This window comes from Mya arenaria, chromosome 3 (genome assembly GCF_026914265.1).
Source record: "Mya arenaria isolate MELC-2E11 chromosome 3, ASM2691426v1".
Classification (NCBI taxonomy): Eukaryota; Metazoa; Mollusca; class Bivalvia; order Myida; family Myidae; genus Mya; species Mya arenaria.
In genome coordinates, this window is record NC_069124.1 from 9,025,725 (window position 1) to 9,048,798 (window position 23,074).

General features: G+C 45.4%; 1 protein-coding gene across 3 annotated transcripts; it reads right to left on the reverse strand.

The window, feature by feature from the left end:
• Positions 1–314: 314 nt before the first annotated feature.
• Positions 315–9,409, reverse strand: LOC128228496 (uncharacterized). Of its 3 annotated transcripts, none has more exons than XM_052939835.1 (6): positions 9,356–9,409; positions 4,211–4,729; positions 2,947–3,062; positions 2,218–2,386; positions 1,119–1,349; positions 315–973 (listed from the first exon to the last, which is right to left on the reverse strand). In XM_052939835.1, exons 2-6 carry the CDS (start codon positions 4,695–4,697, stop codon positions 726–728), a joined length of 1,251 nt encoding a protein of 416 aa, XP_052795795.1. In that variant the 5' UTR covers positions 4,698–4,729; positions 9,356–9,409; the 3' UTR covers positions 315–725. The 3 variants fall into 3 exon arrangements, with proteins under 3 accessions (XP_052795795.1, XP_052795794.1, XP_052795796.1); XM_052939834.1 differs by lacking the exon at positions 9,356–9,409 and adding an exon at positions 9,209–9,347; XM_052939836.1 differs by lacking the exon at positions 9,356–9,409 and adding an exon at positions 6,303–6,422.
• Positions 9,410–23,074: the final 13,665 nt, after the last annotated feature.

Below are 23,074 nucleotides of genomic sequence, written 5' to 3' on the forward strand. Positions count from 1 at the left end.
GCATCATAAAAGGATGTAAACGCTCGCCCGTTGTTTGTTTAGTCGAAAGGGGACACAACTCGACCATTAGTTAAGCCAGAATTATGTTTCTTGTAACACACATGTGCATTGTATTTTGCAATTTGTATGGACGTTAAAATGTGAATATGTCGAACCGTTTGTGAGTCAAGCTTACAGTATTTTTGTACGACGACGCCGACGACACCAACACAATCGCATTGCCCCGATGTCTTTCCTACTTCGAAAACATACAAGCTACAAAAATGTTCCTATACCGTTGAACCAGGGCTAATAGAAATGTAAACTCGCATAACTAACAATTGAAAATATCGTTTTATTTCCTTAATATGCACGGTTTTACAAACAATTCTTTTCAATAACAGTTACTAAATACTCCAAATAAGATCTATAGAAATTCGACAAGTAGGGCAGTTCTGAAGACTTCTTGTTTTGCAAAACTTTGAAGTTCCATTGGAAAATGCCCTATCAAATAGAGTTTGACAAGCCAATTGTAAATCTATGCATTTTTAACCGGAACATGTTTTGGGAAGCAAGTAAGGATTTAGCCGTTTTCGTCCACTGTAGATAGCAGTCGAATGGAAAATAATGTATCACCAAAAACCTTTGTGTAAACAATTGTCCAATATGAACAGCATCAAGCAACCTCCACATTTCGAATGTGGGTAGAGTAAAATCAAAATATGTCAATATATCGACCATGACATTCAATAGAACTCGAGAACCTCGTTTACAAGGGATGTTTTAAACGTTTCCGGCACTGCGTTCTCCACCCGCTGAGGAAGAAATGATAGAGTAAGCTCCATGGCTCTCTTGATAGTACAAAGCAGATCACGTAATTGTTGCAGTCTAAGCTGAGGATTTGGATGATATGAGCTTACAACATGTTTAAGACATGCTTGAAGCTTATCATATAATACTACGGCCTGTTCTTTTTCTTCAAATGTGCACTCACCTAGAACGAGAAAAAATAAGGCAATCTTCAATCAACTGTAGGTCAAATCATACAAACAAATAGACTATACAGTTACAGACGCCATTATTAAGCAACGGCGCACACTTTTAAAACAATTGCATACGAAGAGTAAACTATTCGATACCTTTGCAATGCAACATAATTGAAAGAGCCTTCAAAACACTTTCTTCTGCAGCCGTAAGCTGTAATGTATCGATGTGGCGGGTTAATCCGAACTTTTTAACGACAATTTCTTGATCCCCCATAACATCATAAAGATCAGAAAACGCTAAAGGTGTTCCGTCATCCGTATAAAATGTGTTCGTCTCAAAGTCGCAGAAAAGTCCTTGAATATTGCTGCAGTCAAGTTTTGATTCTATAAATGTAAATGTAATATGACAAAACAGAAACATAAACAACAGGGAATATGCAAGTGAACAGGGATGGCCAAACATTTTAACTTCAGAAAAATGTTAATTTATTTAGATGTACAGTCCAAAGGCCTAATATTAGCACATTCATTCTTGTATGGGCAAATTGTAAGAAGGAATTTCTGGTCAAAGTTTTCTGCTTAAGTCCTTCAACAATCTGATTATGTTTTGTTTGGTCAAAATGCTTCAGGCTGTCAATCCAACGAAGTTATGTGGCCGTTTGATGGCATATGTACTTTCATATAAAAACATACTGAAAATTTTGTTTTCCAAAACATTAACAAATATGTCTAAAACAAACTCCTTAAGAGAAAAATACACTGTTCTTTGTAAAACACTTAACCTACCACTTGGATAAGAACTTTTTAAGATATATTAATCTTTCGTTCTGATCCTTTTCTCTAGATTGTATATGTGTTTCTGTTTGTATTTATGTTATGTATGAATACGCAGATAAATAAAATATTTCTAAAATAACCTACTCCTGTTGTTATAGAACTACATAATTTATCGTTTCACGTAGGTTTTCAAGATCGGAAGTTTTCATTTCTTTTCCAAATTAAAGCAAACTTGTCAACTCCTGCATTCATGCGGATAACCCCAATATGTTCTTATATATTGACCCAAGTGTGGTATGTCTGTGGAGTTTTGTATGCGCTATGTCATTGTGGTTTTGTATTTTCCGTGTCTCTCATTTAATGTCTTATGGGCTTCGAACTTGTGGTTTTAAACAGGGTCATCGTTAGTCGTTTGGCTATTATTTGACCCTGTATTTTCAATCTATAAGTGTAAGTCTTATTACACATCAATTACCTTTTAGCAGTAGTACTCGATCGGATAAAGGCAAGTCTGTAAAACCAGGAATTTTCTTTGCGAACGCCACGCTGTCAAGTACTCGTTTCTCAAAGTAACCTATAAAGTTGTACTTTGACACCACATACTTAAGTCTTTCTAGTTTATCACCCAGTGTAGAAATGTGAACCTAAAATAATAAATGTTTAGGGAAATATAATAACAATGAGTATTTAACATAGTGGAAGTAATAGCAACACACACACACACACACACACACACACACACACACACACACACACACCCTCACACACGCACACACACACGCACGCACACGCACGCACACGCACACGCACGCACGTGCACGCGCACGCACACGCACACACACGCACACATGCACGCACGCACACGCACACGCACGCACACACACGCACACATGCACGCACACGCGCACGCACACGCACACACACGCACGCGCACGCACACACACGCACACATGCACGCACACACACACGCACGCACACGCACACACACGCACGCGCACGCACACGCGCATGCACACGCACGAACACACACACACACGCACACATGCACGCACGCATCCCCATACACACATACTCACCAATAGTAAAAGACAATAAACGCAGTTTACTCTACTCGATATTATCGCGATGGAAAATATTAATCAAATCGTGTTTAAGTTATATTCAACAAACACAAGAATAGTGTTAACTTAAATATGCAACATACATCTTTTGGTTTGTTCAACTTTTTAAAGTTTTCAACGATGCTTATCCGGGAAAGGGGAAAAATCTTTTCATTGGCCTGTATTAAAGACAACGCCAATTCCTCCATTCGCTCGTTTTCTGAAAGAAAAATCAACAACCTCAAAATATAAATGTAGTAAATACAGTCTTGCAGATACTCATGTAGTGTATGTACACATATACGTATGTTGTTAACACTGTCTAGCAGTTAACACGGCAGGCGCTCCTGTAGATAACATTAATGTACATATATGTAGTTAACGCTGTCTCGCAGTACGCCTTATACATGCATATAAATACTCTACAAAACAAGGTTTTGCAAGGAGCCCCAATTTATAAATGCAGGGAATAAGAACTGAAACACCCATCTGCAGTTCAAAAAGAACTGTTTAGTAGCACCAAGTTCAATCGTTTCATTAGTAAAACAGCATAATACAATCACCACGAACAATGCCACAGTATTAAAATATTTTATGAAATATTCAAAGATCCAACACATTGTTTTAGAAAAAATTGAAACAAAACAAATAAGTAACGATCCCTATGAATACATATATCACATCTACCCCCCCCCCACACACACCCAATTTAATACGTTACGACACCGATAATTACGTATATCACATCTACTCCCACACCCAATGTAATACGTTATGACCTCAATATATGCGCATATCTCATCTACCCCCACACCCAATTTAATACGTTATGAACCAGATATATACGTTTATCACATTTTACCCCCCGCCCCCACACCTAATTTAATACGCTACGACCCCGATAAATACGTATATCACATCACTCTCCCCCCCCCCCCTCCACTAAAAAAAATGAGAAACTAAAATTGAAATGCGTTACAACGCCTTTGAATACGTCTGTCCATCCCTAACCCTCACCTCGGAACATACACATCTCAACAACGACAATCGATTATCCATTGGAAGTTAAAAGCGCTTCATACATTTATGTTCATGAACGGAAGAAGCTAGTTTTAGAGAAACGCCAACGTAGGGTTTCAACAGACAATTATGACAGCAAACATGCAGGACCTAGCTCTACATGTGCGTACTGCCTCTGGAAAGATGGGAAAGTTTCATTTACAAATCTTTAACACCTCTTTAGCTAGGGCTAAGTTTGAATCTATATACGCTAATGACAATACTGTGACATTTTTATCTGCGAAATAAAAACGACAGGCAAAAACTATAATTGTTGAAATATGTTTTATTTTTTATAAATTGACATACCTTCTATGTCCGCAAGAGATACCGGTGAACTGTTTTTCAATTCAAACGGCATGGTACTAAGATCTTGATAATGTGTTTTGGCAATGTCTTCGCATCCCTCTTGAACGTTGCTGTCTTGAGCATGGTCGTTACTCGAAATACTTATTTTTCTCTCTTTTTTGTAATGTGTACTGTCTTGTTTCACATCCGACGTACTTTGTCTTTTGAGATTATTCTCTGGTTGGTTCGGTTTCCCCAAGCCATCTTGGATCCTTTTTTTCTTCATTTTAGTGTACGATGGGAAGGCATCAAGTGTATATCCGGGAACTGGAATTAAGGTCATCCCCTCTTCCAGTGTTCCCACTCGTAGACATCCCGTTGGTACCACGCCTGGTTCGATTATCGGCCCTTTCCTCGAGTGAGGAACATTCGCCTCTTTCATGTATCGTTCTATCAAAGCATCGAAATCTATCCCCCATGGTTTCGGTGCACTTGAACCATCTTCCATGTTAATAGCCTTTTAGGTGCTGATGGTTAAACCTGTATAAAATAGACACTTAAACTTAAAGGGAATAGACACCAATTGGTCCCAAATACAAATACTTACGATAACGTTACGGTTTGAATACAAATACTGACGGTAATGCTACGGTCTGATTACTAATACTGACGATAAGGCTACGGTTTGAATACAAATACTGACGATAACGCTACGGTCTGAATACCAATACTGACAATATTGCTACGGTCTGAATACGAATACTTACGATAACGCTACGGTCCGAATACGAATACTGACGATAACGTTTCGGTCTGAATACAAATACTTACGATAACGATACGGTCCGAATACGAATAATAACGATAACGTTACGTTTTGAATACGAATATTGACGGTAATGCTACGGTCTGATTATTAATACTGACGATAACGCTACGGTTTGAATACGAATACTGACGATAACGCTACGGTCTGATTTCGAATACTGACGATAATGCTACAGTCCGAATATGAATACTAACGATAACGCCACGGTTTGAATACGAATACTGACGATAACGCTACGGTCTGAATACCGATACTGACGATAATGCTACGGTCTGAATACAAATACTTACGATAACTCTACGGTCTGAATTCGAATACTTACGATAATGCTACAGTCTCAATACGAATACTGACGATAATGCTACGGTCCGAATATGAATACTGACGATAATCCTACTGTCCAAAGACGAATACTGACGATAATGCTACGGTCAGATTTCAAATACTGGCGATAACGCTACGGTCCGAATACGAATACTGACGATAACGTTACGGTCTGAATACGAATACTGACGATAACGTTACGGTCTGAATACGAATACTGACGATAACGTTACGGTCTGATTACGAATACTGACGATAACGTTACGGTCTGTATACGAATACTTACGATAACGTTACGGTCTGAATACGAATACTGACGATAACGCTACGGTCCGAATACGAATACTTAGGATAACGTTATGGTTTGAATACGAATTCTGACGGTAATGCTACGGTCTGTTTACAAATCTTGACGATACCGATACCGTCTCAATACGAATACTTACCATAACGCTACGGTCCGAATACGAATACTGACGATAAAGTTTCGGTCTGAATAGGAATACTTACGATAGCGCTACGGTCCGAATACGAATACTTACGATAACGTCTGAATACGATGATAATGTTTCGGTTGGAATACGGATACTGACGATTACCCCTCGACGGGAAAACGAATAACGGCAGTTTGAGTACGACAAAGGCAGATTCATCGCGACTGCTAAATGATTTGTCACAATCCTTAATTGAGGAGCAAGGTTAGGCTATGAAAAATTATTTACGATAAGATTAACAAGCAAGCTCAGTTGATAGAGCATGTCGGTCGATCGTTCGAGCTCCACAACAGGCGTGATTTTCCTTTAGGGTTTACTGATTTAAGAAACCCAAGTTATGTTTCAGAGAGCTGTTAAAGAACTGTTTAGAAACGTATTCGCCTGAAAGTAGTTTCTGTCGCTTTTGGTGAACATACTCAAACAATAACAGGTGTCTCTTGAAACAATCAATATCTCAAAATCTTACCTAGCCAACGCTTCGATCAATATTGCTTCAACTGGTGAATAATAAGTCGATAATTGTATAGTACTTCCGTTGAAATTAATGTCATGTAATACCTAATATTATTTCACCAGTAACTCCTTCATAAACCGCGCACTTGTCTCACTGTTTTCATTCTCTGGTGTTTTCCAATTCTACATTAAATGCTGAACATTTCAGTTTGACACAATCCTTTGCTATTATCGGTGTATGAGAACATGTGACATGTAGGCTGTAGCTGCCACAAATTATGGGATTCTGAACTGTTTTTTTGTGATTGTTGAATACAAAAAAAAAAAACATAACACACTACAAGATATTACATAGAATAACATACATAAGGAATGTCCAGTACAAATAGGGAGTTCACTCACCACCTACTCAATCAATGAAATGAATAAACATATACCAAGCATTTACTGATGAATGTTATACATCTTATTAGGTAATATTAAATTCTCCCACATACGTATAAAGGTCATTGATTTCTTATCTACTGACTGATATAATAGTAAAAATGCTTTATAGTTCAATGTTCAAAAGTTTAATGAAAATGGGATTTAAGTAAATAGTCAATCCAAGTTAAAACAAACAAAATCTGCGTATGATGACTTTCCGCCGGAGTGAGCCTTTAAGAGTCACTCTCACAGATTGAACGTTTTGACAACTTTTTTATCTTTTGTCCTGGAACTAGCCAATTTTGCGAAATTCCATGGAAACCAGTTAAGTAAGACTGCTGACAAAAAATAAGATAGCAGATTTTTATATTTAAGTTCAAAAATGTTGTTTCATGCATTTTTCTTAAACCGTGACGGTTTAGGACATAAAACATTTATTTTCGAACGGAAATATGAAAATCTACGATCTGATTTTTGTCAACAATCTTATATCATTGGTTTGCAGATATATACGCTAAAATTTGCTCTTTCCAAGACAAAAAATTAAAAAAAAAGTTGTAAAAATGGTAAATCTGTGAGAAAGCAGCTTTAATTTATATAATAATATATGAATGATAAAGGTTAAACGCAATGTTAGATGGTGTTTACATGACAGCTCAATGTTGTGTACACATAACACACAGCAGTACTACAGAATACACTTTTACGCATAGTTTTAAATCGATATTCGGTCGAGTACCACTTTATTTATGACTTTTTGTTTAACTGGCAATATTTTTACGACATTTTAATATATGTGTAGATACAATACTTTGTTGTAAATTGTACATATATGTGTGCTTGAAAGTGGTGTATGCACTGTTGATTCAATCTTTTTAGTGGTAAACATGTTGCTTTTCATTCAAATGTTATCAGTTGTGGCTTATATGTTGAAACCGTATCTTGTCGTGTGTCAAAAACACGCATGGATTAAAACTTTAAACAAAAACAGTGGTTATAGGAGTACAGTATACAGACTCCACAATAGAGTCACCATGATCAGAATTCTGCATTTTATAAAAGTAAACATTTAAAAATGACCAATTTTACACAATATTTGCAATGATACCTTGATATTCAACCGACCTTTCAAAGAAGCAGGGCCTTATGACAAACCGACCTTTCCAAGCAGCAGGGCCTCAATGTGGTAGGGCCTCATGACAAACCGACCCTTCAAAATAGCAGGACCCCATGACAAACCGACCTTTCAAAATAGCAGGGCCTCATGACAAACCGACCTTTCAAAAAAGCAGGGCCCCATGACAAACCGACCTTTCAAAATAGCAGGGCCTCATGACAAACCGACCTTTCAAAATAGCAGGGCCCCATGACAAACCGACCTTTCAAAATAGCAGGGCCTCATGACAAATCGACCTTTCAAAAAAGCAGGGCCCCATGACAAACCGACCTTTCAAATATTGATACAGAATTACACCTGGTGACATTTAGGAGCCGCTATGGGAAGGGCGACAGTGACATCTCTATGGAACTAAATTATGTTAATTGTTTTCTCAAATAATTACATTTAACACAAAATTTTATGTTTATTTTTTATCTGAAATATAAAGCTGGATTCTGAAGCTTTTTGCAATATCTAAGTCTTTAATCCAACATTTTCCACATGCGGATCCAGGGCACGTGTTCCCCCACCACGAAAATTGTCCAAGTTTATTTCAATAAAGGAGAAAAACGGTAATAAACAAGGCCACAATTGAACTTTTTTAGTAAAAAATAAAAACACACACAGCAGTGTAAATCAAATAAATATTGGTTCTGAGGGAGGGGCGCACGTCAAAGGGCCACTTATTTACGCCCCCTCTAAAGTCAAATTCTAGGCCACCCCTGGTGTCTAGTGATGAAGACGTTAACGTGGTTAATCTAGTCACTGTAGTTGATTCAGAAATAACTTAATTGAAATCTTATTAGAACTAAGGTACATAAATCTTGATACCACATCAGTCAATTCGAGTTGGAGTTATCTGATTCAGGTATACGTATATATGCACTGTTATCATATATCACTTGAGACTTGGGCATGGTATGGCAGAATTAACTTGCAACTTCATTGATACCTTATTTTATAGAAACCCTACCGCACGAAAACGGTTGAAGGGCAGGAACGAGACCGACAAAGTAACACTGCCTGAGGCTAACATGTATACATATGATGTATACATAATGATTAATAATACGTTGACATGTATATAACGTTTAATTGTGGTGAACGTTTAAGTTATGAATTCCCAATCTGAAGTATACTTTGCATACTCACGTGCTCCATTTTGGATACAAGTGTGAGTTGATAATATGAACATGTTTAAACTAAAATATGCTCAATCATTTCATATAAAAATTGTCTTACGTGTATTGAATACGGTATTGCAAATTATGTTAATGATTAATCAATATGTATATGTGTATCTATTTATATATATATATAATATATACACTTACATGTATTTTATACTTTCAGATCCGTGCTTCAATATGTAACATTTCGTATCCTAAAAGACACGCTTATATACTTAGTATCTGTATACTGTTTTAATCAGCTCAGTTAACGTTATCCACTCATAGTAAAGGACACAATGCGTGGCTTACCTGACTGTTTAGCGTCAGTGGTATCTTTCAATCGATACAGAGGATGGATATAAACATATTGCTAGTATATCGTTAAAGTGATGCACGTATTTAAAATCAATACATACAGATATATGACAGATATAAGTTTTAAGCAATAACTCATTAACTACTTGCTAAATAATGCATTTATGGAAATAAACTGATAAACGATTGCAAATGTGTAATTAAGAGCAGAAAACGCACAATTATTAAATGACTGGTGGGTCCTAAAAGATTTACAGTGATCAACAATCGTTCCATCAGGCAGAAGTACCGTGTTTTCTGCACCATTCTGTTTAGATAAAACACGGTATCCCTCATAGGAACCATTGTTTTCGATATGTATTCATTGTTTCCGGTTCATTGCAACAACTGTATTAATTGTGATGACCTTGGGAAATGTAAATACCGGAAATGTAAGTGAACCGAACATGCACTGCTGATAGTGCTCTTAACATACATATTTGCATTTGATTCAATACTAAAATATCTGTACATGTATAAGACAGTTGCTAAATCTGCTTGGATGTAACCTACATGTAAATAAGATAGACGTACGATCTTCAAAGTTGTGATATTTGCCTTCAGGTATGAGCATATATCTTCATAAAAACTCTACTATATAGACATTCTTTTAACAACAGTAACAAATATAATGTCAAGCAACAGTGACACGGCACAGATGCGTAACAAGTGTAACTTCAAGAAACAGTGACACGACACAGGGCCGTAACAAGTATAACGCCAAGCAACAGGGACACGGCACAGGGCCGTAACAAGTGTAACGTCAAGCAACAGTGACATGGCACAGGGCCGTAACACGCGTAACGTCAAGCAACAGCGACAAGGCACAGGGCCGTTACAAGTATAACGCCAAGCAACAGTGACACGGCACAGGGCCGTTACAAGCATAACGCCAAGCAACAGTGACACGACACAGGGCCGTAACAAGGGAAACGTCAAGCAACAGTGACACGGCACAGGGCCGTAACAAGTGTAACGAAAAGCAACAGCGACAAGGCACAGGGCCGTAACAAGGGTAACGTCAAGGAACAGCGACAAGACACACGGCCGTAACAAGTATATCGTCAAGCAACAGTGAAACGACACAGGGCCGTAACACGCGTAACGTCAAGCAACAGAGACACGACACAGGGCCGTAACAAGTATAACGTCAAGCAACAGTGACACGGCACAGGTGCGTAACAAGTGTAACGTCAAGCAACAGTGACACGACACATGGCCGTAAAAGGGTAACGTCAGGCAACAGTGACACGACGCGGGGCCGTAACACGCGTACCGTCAAACAACAGCGACAAGGCACAGGGCCGTAACAAGTATAACGCCAAGCAACAGTGACACGGCACAGGGCCGTAACAGTGTAATGACAAGCAACAGTGACATGACACAGGGTCGTAACACGTGTAACGTCAAACAACAGCGACAAGGAACAGGGCCGTAACAAGTATAACGCCAAGCAACAGTGACACGGCAAGGGCCGTAACACGCGTAACGTCAAGCAACAGTGACACGACAAAGGGCTGTAACACACGTAACGTCAAGCAACAGCGACAAGGCACAGGACCGTAACAAGTATAACGCCAAGCAATAGTGAGACGGCACAGGGCCGTAACACGCGTAACGTCAAGCAACAGCGACAAGACACAGGGCCGTAACAAGTATAACGCCAAGCAAGAATGACACTGCACAGGGCCGTAACACGCGTAACGTCAACCAACAGCGACAAGGCACAGGGCCGTAACAAGTATAACGCCAAGCAACAGTGACACGGCACAGGGCAGTAACAAGTATAACGTCAAGCAACAGTGACACGGCACAGGGCCGTAACAAGTGTAACGTCAAGCAACAGAGACACGACACAGGGTCGTAACAAGTGTAACGTCAAGCAACAGTGATACGACACAGGGTCGTAACAGTGTAACGTCAAGCAACAGAGACACGACACAGGGCCGTAACACGCGTAACGTCAAGCGACAGTGACACGACACAGGGCCGTAACACGCGTAACGTCAAGCAACAGTGACACGACACAGGGCCGTAAAAGTGTAACGTCAAGCAACAGCGACACGAAACAGGGCCGTAACACGCGTAACATCAAGCGACAGTGACACGACACAGGGCCGTAACACGCGTAAAGCCAAGCAACAGCGACAAGGCACAGGGCCGTAACAAGCATAACGCCAAGCAACAGGGACACAGCACAGGGCCGTAACAAGTGTAGCGTCAAGCAACAGTGACACGACAAAGGGCCGTAACACGCGTAACGTCAAGCAACAGGGACAAGGCACAGGGCCGGTACAAGTATAACGCCAAGCAACAGTGACACGGCACAGGGCGGTTACAAGTATAACGCCAAGCAACAGTGATATGGCACAGGGCCGTAACAGGCGTAACGTCAAGCAACAGCGACTAGGCACAGGGCCGTTACAAGTATAACGCCAAGCAACAGCGACACGACACAGGGCCGTAACAAGTATAACGCCAAGCAACAGTGACACGACACAGGGCCGTAACAAGTGTAACGTCAAGCAACAGAGACACGACCCACGGCCGTAACAAGTGTAACGTCAAGCAACAGTGATACGACACAGGGTTGTAACAGTGTAACGTCAAGCAACAGAGACACGACACAAGGCCGTAACACGTGTAACGTCAAGCGACAGTGACACGACACAGGGCCGTAACACGCGTAACGTTAAGCAACAGTGACACGACACAGGGTCGTAACAGTGTAACGTCAAGCAACAGCGACACGACACAGGGCCGTAACACGCGTAACGCCAAGCAACAGCGACAAGGCACAGGGCCGTAACAAGTATAACGCCAAGCAACAGGGACACGGCACAGGGCCGTAACAAGTGTAGCGTCAAGCAACAGTGACACGACAAAGGGCCGTAACACGCGTAAGGTCAAGCAACAGCGACAAGGCACATGGCCGTTACAAGTATAACGCCAAGCAACAGTGACACGGCACAGGGCCGTTACAAGTATAACGCCAAGCAACAGTGATATGGCACAGGGCCGTAACACGCGTAACGTCAAGCAACAGCGACTAGGCACAGGGCCGTTACAAGTATAACGCCAAGCAACAGCGACACGACACAGGGCCGTAACAAGTATAACGCCAAGCAACAGTGACACGACACAGGGCCGTAACAAGTGTAACGTCAAGCAACAGAGACACGACCCACGGCCGTAACAAGTGTAACGTCAAGCAACAGTGATACGACACAGGGTTGTAACAGTGTAACGTCAAGCAACAGAGACACGACACAGGGCCGTAACACGCGTAACGTCAAGCGACAGTGACACGACACAGGGCCGTAACACGCGTAACGTCAAGCAACAGTGACACGACACAGGGTCGTAACAGTGTAACGTCAAGCAACAGCGACACGACACAGCGCCGTAACACGCGTAACGCCAAGCAACAGCGACAAGGCACAGGGCCGTAACAAGTATAACGCCAAGCAACAGGGACACGGCACAGGGCCGTAACAAGTGTAGCGTCAAGTAACAGTGACACGATAAAGGGCCGTAACACGCGTAACGTCAAGCAACAGCGACAAGGCACAGGGCCGTTACAAGTATAACGCCAAGCAACAGTGACACGGCACAGGGCCGTTACAAGTATAACGCCAAGCAACAGTGACATGGCACAGGGCCGTAACACGCGTAACGTCAAGCAACAGCGACTAGGCACAGCGCCGTTACAAGTATAACGCCAAGCAACAGCGACACGACACAGAGCCGTAACAAGTATAACGCCAAGCAACAGTAACACGACACAGGGCCGTAATAAGTATAACGCCAAGCAACAGTGACACGACACAGGGCCGTAACAAGTATAACGCCAAGCAACAGTGACACGGCACAGGGCCGTAAAAAGTATAACGCTAAGCAACAGCGACAAGGCACAGGGCCGTAACAAGTGTAACGTCAAGCAACAGCGACAAAGCACAGGGCCGTTAAAAGTGTAACGTCAAGCAGCAGTGACACGACACAAGATCGTAACACGTGTAACGTCAAGCAACAGCGACAAAGCACAGGGCCATTACAAGTGTAACGTCAAGCAACAGTGACACGACACAGGGTCGTAACAAGTGTAACGTCAAGCAACAAAGCACAGGGCCGTTACAAGTGTAACGTCAAGCAAGAGTGAAACGACACAGGGCCGTAACACGCGTAACGTCAAGCAATAGCGACAAGGCACGAGGCCAGTGACACGACACAGGGCCAAAACAAGTGTAACGACAAGCAACAGTAACACAACATACGGCCGTAACAAGTATAACGTCAAGCAACAGTGACACGACACAGGGCCGTAACAAGTGTAACGTCAAGCAACAGCGACAAGGCACAGGGCCGTAACAAGTATAACGTCAAGCAACAGTGACACGACACAGGGCCGTAACAAGTGTAACGCCAAGCGACAGCGACAAGGCACAGGGCCGTAACAAGCATAACGTCAAGCAATAGGGACACGACAGAGGGCCGTAACAAGTATAACGCCAAGCAACAATGACACGGCACAGGGCCGTTACAAGTATAACGCCAAGCAACAGTGACATGGCACAGGGCCGTAACACGCGTAACGTCAAGCAACAGCGACTAGGCACAGGGCCGTTACAAGTATAACGCCAAGCAACAGGGACTCGGCACAGGGCCGTAATAAGTGTAGCGTCAAGTAACAGTGACACGACAAAGGGCCGTAACACGCGTAACGTCAAGCAACAGCGACAAGGCACAGGGCCGTTACAAGTATAACGCCAAGCAACAGTGACACGGCACAGGGCCGTTACAAGTATAACGCCAAGCAACAGTGACATGGCACAGGGCCGTAACACGCGTAACGTCAAGCAACAGCGACTAGGCACAGGGCCGTTACAAGTATAACGCCAAGCAACAGCGACACGATACAGAGCCGTAACAAGTATAACGCCAAGCAACAGTAACACGACACAGGGCCGTAATAAGTATAACGCCAAGCAACAGTGACACGACACAGGGCCGTAACAATTATAACGCCAAGCAACAGTGACACGGCACAGGGCCGTAACAAGTATAACGCCAAGCAACAGCGACAAGGCACAGGGCCGTAACAAGTATAACGCCAAGCAAGAATGACACGGCACAGGGCCGTAACACGCGTAACGTCAAGCAACAGCGACAAGGCACAGGGCCGTAACAAGTATAACGCCAAGCAACAGTGACACGTCACAGGGCAGTAACAAGTATAACGTCAAGCAACAGTGGCACGGCACAGGGCCGTAACAAGTGTAACGTCAAGCAACAGAGACACGACACAGGGCCGTAACAAGTGTAACGTCAAGCAACAGCGACAAAGCACAGGGCCGTTAAAAGTGTAACGTCAAGCAGCAGTGACACGACACAAGATCGTAACAAGTGTAACGTCAAGCAACAGCGACAAAGCACAGGGCCGTTACAAGTGTAACGTCAAGCAACAGGGACACGACACAGGGTCGTAACAAGTGTAACGTCAAGCAACAAAGCACAGGGCCGTTACAAGTGTAACGTCAAGCAAGAGTGACACGACACAGGGCCGTAACACGCGTAACGTCAAGCAATAGCGACAAGGCACGAGGCCAGTGACACGACACAGGGCCAAAACAAGTGTAACGACAAGCAACAGTAACACGACATACGGCCGTAACAAGTATAACGTCAAGCAACAGTGACACGACACAGGGCCGTAACAAGTGTAACGTCAAGCAACAGCGACAAGGCACAGGGCCGTAACAAGTATAACGTCAAGCAACAGTGACACGACACAGGGCCGTAACAAGTGTAACGCCAAGCGACAGCGACAAGGCACAGGGCCGTAACAAGCATAACGTCAAGCAATAGGGACACGACAGAGGGCCGTAACAAGTATAACGCCAAGCAACAATGACACGGCACAGGGCCGTTACAAGTATAACGCCAAGCAACAGTGACATGGCACAGGGCCGTAACATGCGTAACGTCAAGCAACAGCGACTAGGCACAGGGCCGTTACAAGTATAACGCCAAGCAACAGCGACACGACACAGGGCCGTAACAAGTATAACGCCAAGCAACAATGACACGGCACAGGGCCGTTACAAGTATAACGCCAAGCAACAGTGACATGGCACAGGGCCGTAACACGCGTAACGTCAAGCAACAGCGACTAGACACAGGGCCGTTACAAGTATAACGCCAAGCAACAGTGACACGACACAGGGCCTTAACAAGTGTAACGCCAAGCAACAGTGACACGACACAGGGCCGTAACAAGTATAACGCCAAGCAACAATGACACGGCACAGGGCCGTTACAAGTATAACGCCAAGCAACAGTGACATGGCACAGGGCCGTAACACGCGTAACGTCAAGCAACAGCGACTAGGCACAGGGCCGTTACAAGTATAACGTCAAGCAACAGCGACACGACACAGGGCCGTAACATGTATAACGCCAAGCAACAGTGACACGACACAGGGCCGTAACAAGTATAACGCCAAGCAGCAGTGACACGACACAGGGCCGTAACAAGTATAACGCCAAGCAACAGTGACACGGCACAGGGCCGTAACACGCGTAACGTCAAGCAACAGCGACAAGGCACAGGGCCGTAACAAGTATAACGCCAAGCAAGAATGACACGGTACAGGGCCGTAACACGCGTAACGTCAAGCAACAGCGACAAGGCACAGGGCCGTAACAAGTATAACGCCAAGCAACAGTGACACGTCACAGGGCAGTAACAAGTATAACGTCAAGCAACAGTGGCACGGCACAGGGCCGTAATAAGTGTAACGTCAAGCAACGGAGACACGACACAGGGCCGTAACAAGTGTAGCGTCAAGCAACAGCGACAAAGTACAGGGCCGTTAAAAGTGTAACGTCAAGCAGCAGTGACACGACACAAGGTCGTAACAAGTGTAACGTCAAGCAACAGCGACAACGCACAGGGCCGTTACAAGTGTAACGTCAAGCAACAGTAACACGACACAGGGTCGTAACAAGTTTAAAGTCAAGCAACAAAGCACAGGGCCGTTACAAGTGTAACGTCAAGAAACAGTGACACGACACAGGGCCGTAACACGCGTAACGTCAAGCAACAGCGACAAGGCACGGGGCCGTAACAAGAGTAACGTCAAGCAACAGTGACACGACACAGGGCCATAACACGCGTAACGTCAAGCAACAGCGACAAGGCACCGGTCCGTAACAAGTATATCCCCAAGCAACAGTGACACGGCACAGGGCCGTAACAAGTGTAATGTCAAGCAACAGTGACACGACACAGGGCCGTAACACGCGTAACGTCAAGCAACAGCGACAAGGCACAGGGCCGTAACAAGTATAACGCCAAGCAACAGTGACAAGGCACAGGGCCGTAACACGCGTAACGTCAAGCAACAGTGACACGACCAAGGGGCGTAACACACGTAACGTCAAGCAACAGCGACAAGGCACAGGACCGTAACAAGTATAACGCCAAGCAACAGTGACACGACACAGGGCCTTAACAAGTGTAACGCCAAGCAACAGTGACACGACACAGAGCCGTAACAAGTGTAATATCAAACAATAGTGACACGACACAGGGCCGTAACAAGTGTAACGTCAAGCAACAGCGACACGACACAGGGCCGTAACAAGTGTAACGTCAAGCAACAGTGACACGACACAGGGCCAAAACAAGTGTAACGCCAAGCAACAGTAACACGACATAGGGCCGTAACAAGTATAACGTCAAGCAACAGTGACACGACACAGGGCCGTAACAAGTGTAACGTCAAGCAACAGCGACAAGGCACAGGGCCGTAACAAGTATAACGTCAAGCAACAGTGACACGACACAGGGCGTAACAAGTGTAACGCCAAGCGACAGTGACACGACACAGGCCCGTAACACGCGTAACGTCAAGCAACAGCGACAAGGCACGGGCCGTAACAAGTGTATCGTCAAGCAACAGCGACACGACACAGGGCCGTAACAAGTGTAATATCTAGCAACAGTGAAACGACACAGGGCCGTAACAAGTGATACATCTAACAACAGTGACAAGGTACAGGGCCGTAACAAGTGTTACATCCAGCAAGAGTGACAAGGCACTGGGCCATAACACGCGTAACGTCAAGCAACAGTGACAAGACACAGGGCCGTAACAAGTGTAAGGTCAAGCAACACTGACACGACACACGACCGTAACAACTGTATCGTCAAGCAACAGTGACACGGCACAGGGCCGTAACACGCGTAACGTCAAGCAACAGCGACAAGAAACAGGGCCGTAACAAGTATAACGCCAAGCAACAGTGACACGGCACAGGGCCGTAACAAGTGTTATATCTAGCAACAGTGAAAAGAAACAGGGCCGTAACAAGTGTAACGCCAAGTAACAGTGATACGACACAGGGCCGTAACACGCGTAAAGTCAAGCAACAGCGACAAGGCACAGGGCCGTAACAAGCATAACGTCAAGCAATAGTGACACGACACAGGGCCGTAACAAGTATAACGTCAAGCAACAGTGACGCGACACATGGCCGTAACACGCGTAAGGTCAAGCGACAGTTACACGACACAGGGCCGTAACACGCGTAACGTCAAGCAACAGTGACAAGGCACAGGGCCGTAACAAGTAAAACGCCAAGAAACAGGGATACTGCACCGGGCCGTAGCAAGTGTAACGTCAAGCAACAGTGACACGACAGAGGGCCGTAACACGCGTAACGTCAAGCAACAGTGACACGACCATGGGCCGTAACAAGTATAGCGTCAAGCAACAGTGACACGACACAGGGCCGTAACAAGTGTAACGTCAAGCAAGAGTGAAACGACACAGGGCCGTAACACGCGTAACGTCAAGCAATAGCGACAAGGCACGAGGCCAGTGACACGACACAGGGCCAAAACAAGTGTAACGACAAGCAACAGTAACACAACATACGGCCGTAACAAGTATAACGTCAAGCAACAGTGACACGACACAGGGCCGTAACAAGTGTAACGTCAAGCAACAGCGACAAGGCACAGGGCCGTAACAAGTATAACGTCAAGCAACAGTGACACGACACAGGGCCGTAACAAGTGTAACGCCAAGCGACAGCGACAAGGCACAGGGCCGTAACAAGCATAACGTCAAGCAATAGGGACACGACAGAGGGCCGTAACAAGTATAACGCCAAGCAACAATGACACGGCACAGGGCCGTTACAAGTATAACGCCAAGCAACAGTGACATGGCACAGGGCCGTAACACGCGTAACGTCAAGCAACAGCGACTAGGCACAGGGCCGTTACAAGTATAACGCCAAGCAACAGGGACTCGGCACAGGGCCGTAATAAGTGTAGCGTCAAGTAACAGTGACACGACAAAGGGCCGTAACACGCGTAACGTCAAGCAACAGCGACAAGGCACAGGGCCGTTACAAGTATAACGCCAAGCAACAGTGACACGGCACAGGGCCGTTACAAGTATAACGCCAAGCAACAGTGACATGGCACAGGGCCGTAACACGCGTAACGTCAAGCAACAGCGACTAGGCACAGGGCCGTTACAAGTATAACGCCAAGCAACAGCGACACGATACAGAGCCGTAACAAGTATAACGCCAAGCAACAGTAACACGACACAGGGCCGTAATAAGTATAACGCCAAGCAACAGTGACACGACACAGGGCCGTAACAAGTATAACGCCAAGCAACAGTGACAGGGCCGTAACACGCGTAACGTCAAGCAACAGCGACTAGGCACAGCGCCGTTACAAGTATAACGCCAAGCAAGAATGACACGGCACAGGGCCGTAACACGCGTAACATCAAGCAACAGCGACAAGGCACAGGGCCGTAACAAGTATAACGCCAAGCAACAGTGACACGTCACAGGGCAGTAACAAGTATAACGTCAAGCAACAGTGGCACGGCACAGGGCCGTAACAAGTGTAACGTCAAGCAACAGAGACACGACACAGGGCCGTAACAAGTGTAACGTCAAGCAACAGCGACAAAGCACAGGGCCGTTAAAAGTGTAACGTCAAGCAGCAGTGACACGACACAAGATCGTAACAAGTGTAACGTCAAGCAACAGCGACAAAGCACAGGGCCGTTACAAGTGTAACGTCAAGCAACAGGGACACGACACAGGGTCGTAACAAGTGTAACGTCAAGCAACAAAGCACAGGGCCGTTACAAGTGTAACGTCAAGCAAGAGTGACACGACACAGGGCCGTAACACGCGTAACGTCAAGCAATAGCGACAAGGCACGAGGCCAGTGACACGACACAGGGCCAAAACAAGTGTAACGACAAGCAACAGTAACACGACATACGGCCGTAACAAGTATAACGTCAAGCAACAGTGACACGACACAGGGCCGTAACAAGTGTAACGTCAAGCAACAGCGACAAGGCACAGGGCCGTAACAAGTATAACGTCAAGCAACAGTGACACGACACAGGGCCGTAACAAGTGTAACGCCAAGCGACAGCGACAAGGCACAGGGCCGTAACAAGCATAACGTCAAGCAATAGGGACACGACAGAGGGCCGTAACAAGTATAACGCCAAGCAACAATGACACGGCACAGGGCCGTTACAAGTATAACGCCAAGCAACAGTGACATGGCACAGGGCCGTAACATGCGTAACGTCAAGCAACAGCGACTAGGCACAGGGCCGTTACAAGTATAACGCCAAGCAACAGCGACACGACACAGGGCCGTAACAAGTATAACGCCAAGCAACAATGACACGGCACAGGGCCGTTACAAGTATAACGCCAAGCAACAGTGACATGGCACAGGGCCGTAACACGCGTAACGTCAAGCAACAGCGACTAGACACAGGGCCGTTACAAGTATAACGCCAAGCAACAGCGACACGACACAGGTCCGTAACAAGTATAACGCCAAGCAACAGCGGCACGACACAGGGCCGTAACAAGTATAACGCCAAGCAACAATGACACGGCACAGGGCCGTTACAAGTATAACGCCAAGCAACAGTGACATGGCACAGGGCCGTAACACGCGTAACGTCAAGCAACAGCGACTAGGCACAGGGCCGTTACAAGTATAACGTCAAGCAACAGCGACACGACACAGGGCCGTAACATGTATAACGCCAAGCAACAGTGACACGACACAGGGCCGTAACAAGTATAACGCCAAGCAGCAGTGACACGACACAGGGCCGTAACAAGTATAACGCCAAGCAACAGTGACACGGCACAGGGCCGTAACACGCGTAACGTCAAGCAACAGCGACAAGGCACAGGGCCGTAACAAGTATAACGCCAAGCAAGAATGACACGGTACAGGGCCGTAACACGCGTAACGTCAAGCAACAGCGACAAGGCACAGGGCCGTAACAAGTATAACGCCAAGCAACAGTGACACGTCACAGGGCAGTAACAAGTATAACGTCAAGCAACAGTGGCACGGCACAGGGCCGTAATAAGTGTAACGTCAAGCAACGGAGACACGACACAGGGCCGTAACAAGTGTAGCGTCAAGCAACAGCGACAAAGTACAGGGCCGTTAAAAGTGTAACGTCAAGCAGCAGTGACACGACACAAGGTCGTAACAAGTGTAACGTCAAGCAACAGCGACAACGCACAGGGCCGTTACAAGTGTAACGTCAAGCAACAGTAACACGACACAGGGTCGTAACAAGTTTAAAGTCAAGCAACAAAGCACAGGGCCGTTACAAGTGTAACGTCAAGAAACAGTGACACGACACAGGGCCGTAACACGCGTAACGTCAAGCAACAGCGACAAGGCACGGGGCCGTAACAAGAGTAACGTCAAGCAACAGTGACACGACACAGGGCCATAACACGCGTAACGTCAAGCAACAGCGACAAGGCACCGGTCCGTAACAAGTATATCCCCAAGCAACAGTGACACGGCACAGGGCCGTAACAAGTGTAATGTCAAGCAACAGTGACACGACACAGGGCCGTAACACGCGTAACGTCAAGCAACAGCGACAAGGCACAGGGCCGTAACAAGTATAACGCCAAGCAACAGTGACAAGGCACAGGGCCGTAACACGCGTAACGTCAAGCAACAGTGACACGACCAAGGGGCGTAACACACGTAACGTCAAGCAACAGCGACAAGGCACAGGACCGTAACAAGTATAACGCCAAGCAACAGTGACACGACACAGGGCCTTAACAAGTGTAACGCCAAGCAACAGTGACACGACACAGAGCCGTAACAAGTGTAATATCAAACAATAGTGACACGACACAGGGCCGTAACAAGTGTAACGTCAAGCAACAGCGACACGACACAGGGCCGTAACAAGTGTAACGTCAAGCAACAGTGACACGACACAGGGCCAAAACAAGTGTAACGCCAAGCAACAGTAACACGACATAGGGCCGTAACAAGTATAACGTCAAGCAACAGTGACACGACACAGGGCCGTAACAAGTGTAACGTCAAGCAACAGCGACAAGGCACAGGGCCGTAACAAGTATAACGTCAAGCAACAGTGACACGACACAGGGCGTAACAAGTGTAACGCCAAGCGACAGTGACACGACACAGGCCCGTAACACGCGTAACGTCAAGCAACAGCGACAAGGCACGGGCCGTAACAAGTGTATCGTCAAGCAACAGCGACACGACACAGGGCCGTAACAAGTGTAATATCTAGCAACAGTGAAACGACACAGGGCCGTAACAAGTGATACATCTAACAACAGTGACAAGGTACAGGGCCGTAACAAGTGTTACATCCAGCAAGAGTGACAAGGCACTGGGCCATAACACGCGTAACGTCAAGCAACAGTGACAAGACACAGGGCCGTAACAAGTGTAAGGTCAAGCAACACTGACACGACACACGACCGTAACAACTGTATCGTCAAGCAACAGTGACACGGCACAGGGCCGTAACACGCGTAACGTCAAGCAACAGCGACAAGAAACAGGGCCGTAACAAGTATAACGCCAAGCAACAGTGACACGGCACAGGGCCGTAACAAGTGTTATATCTAGCAACAGTGAAAAGAAACAGGGCCGTAACAAGTGTAACGCCAAGTAACAGTGATACGACACAGGGCCGTAACACGCGTAAAGTCAAGCAACAGCGACAAGGCACAGGGCCGTAACAAGCATAACGTCAAGCAATAGTGACACGACACAGGGCCGTAACAAGTATAACGTCAAGCAACAGTGACGCGACACATGGCCGTAACACGCGTAAGGTCAAGCGACAGTTACACGACACAGGGCCGTAACACGCGTAACGTCAAGCAACAGTGACAAGGCACAGGGCCGTAACAAGTAAAACGCCAAGAAACAGGGATACTGCACCGGGCCGTAGCAAGTGTAACGTCAAGCAACAGTGACACGACAGAGGGCCGTAACACGCGTAACGTCAAGCAACAGTGACACGACCATGGGCCGTAACAAGTATAGCGTCAAGCAACAGTGACACGACACAGGGCCGTAACAAGTGTAACGTCAAGCAACAGAGACACGACACAGGGCCGTAACACGCGTGACGTCAAGCAACAGTGACACGACACAGGGCCGTAACACGAGTGACGTCAAGCAACAGTGACACGACACAGGGCCGTAACAAGTGTAACGTCAAGCAACAAAGACACGACACAGGGCCGTAACAAGTGTAACGTCAAGCAACAGTGACACGACACAGGGTC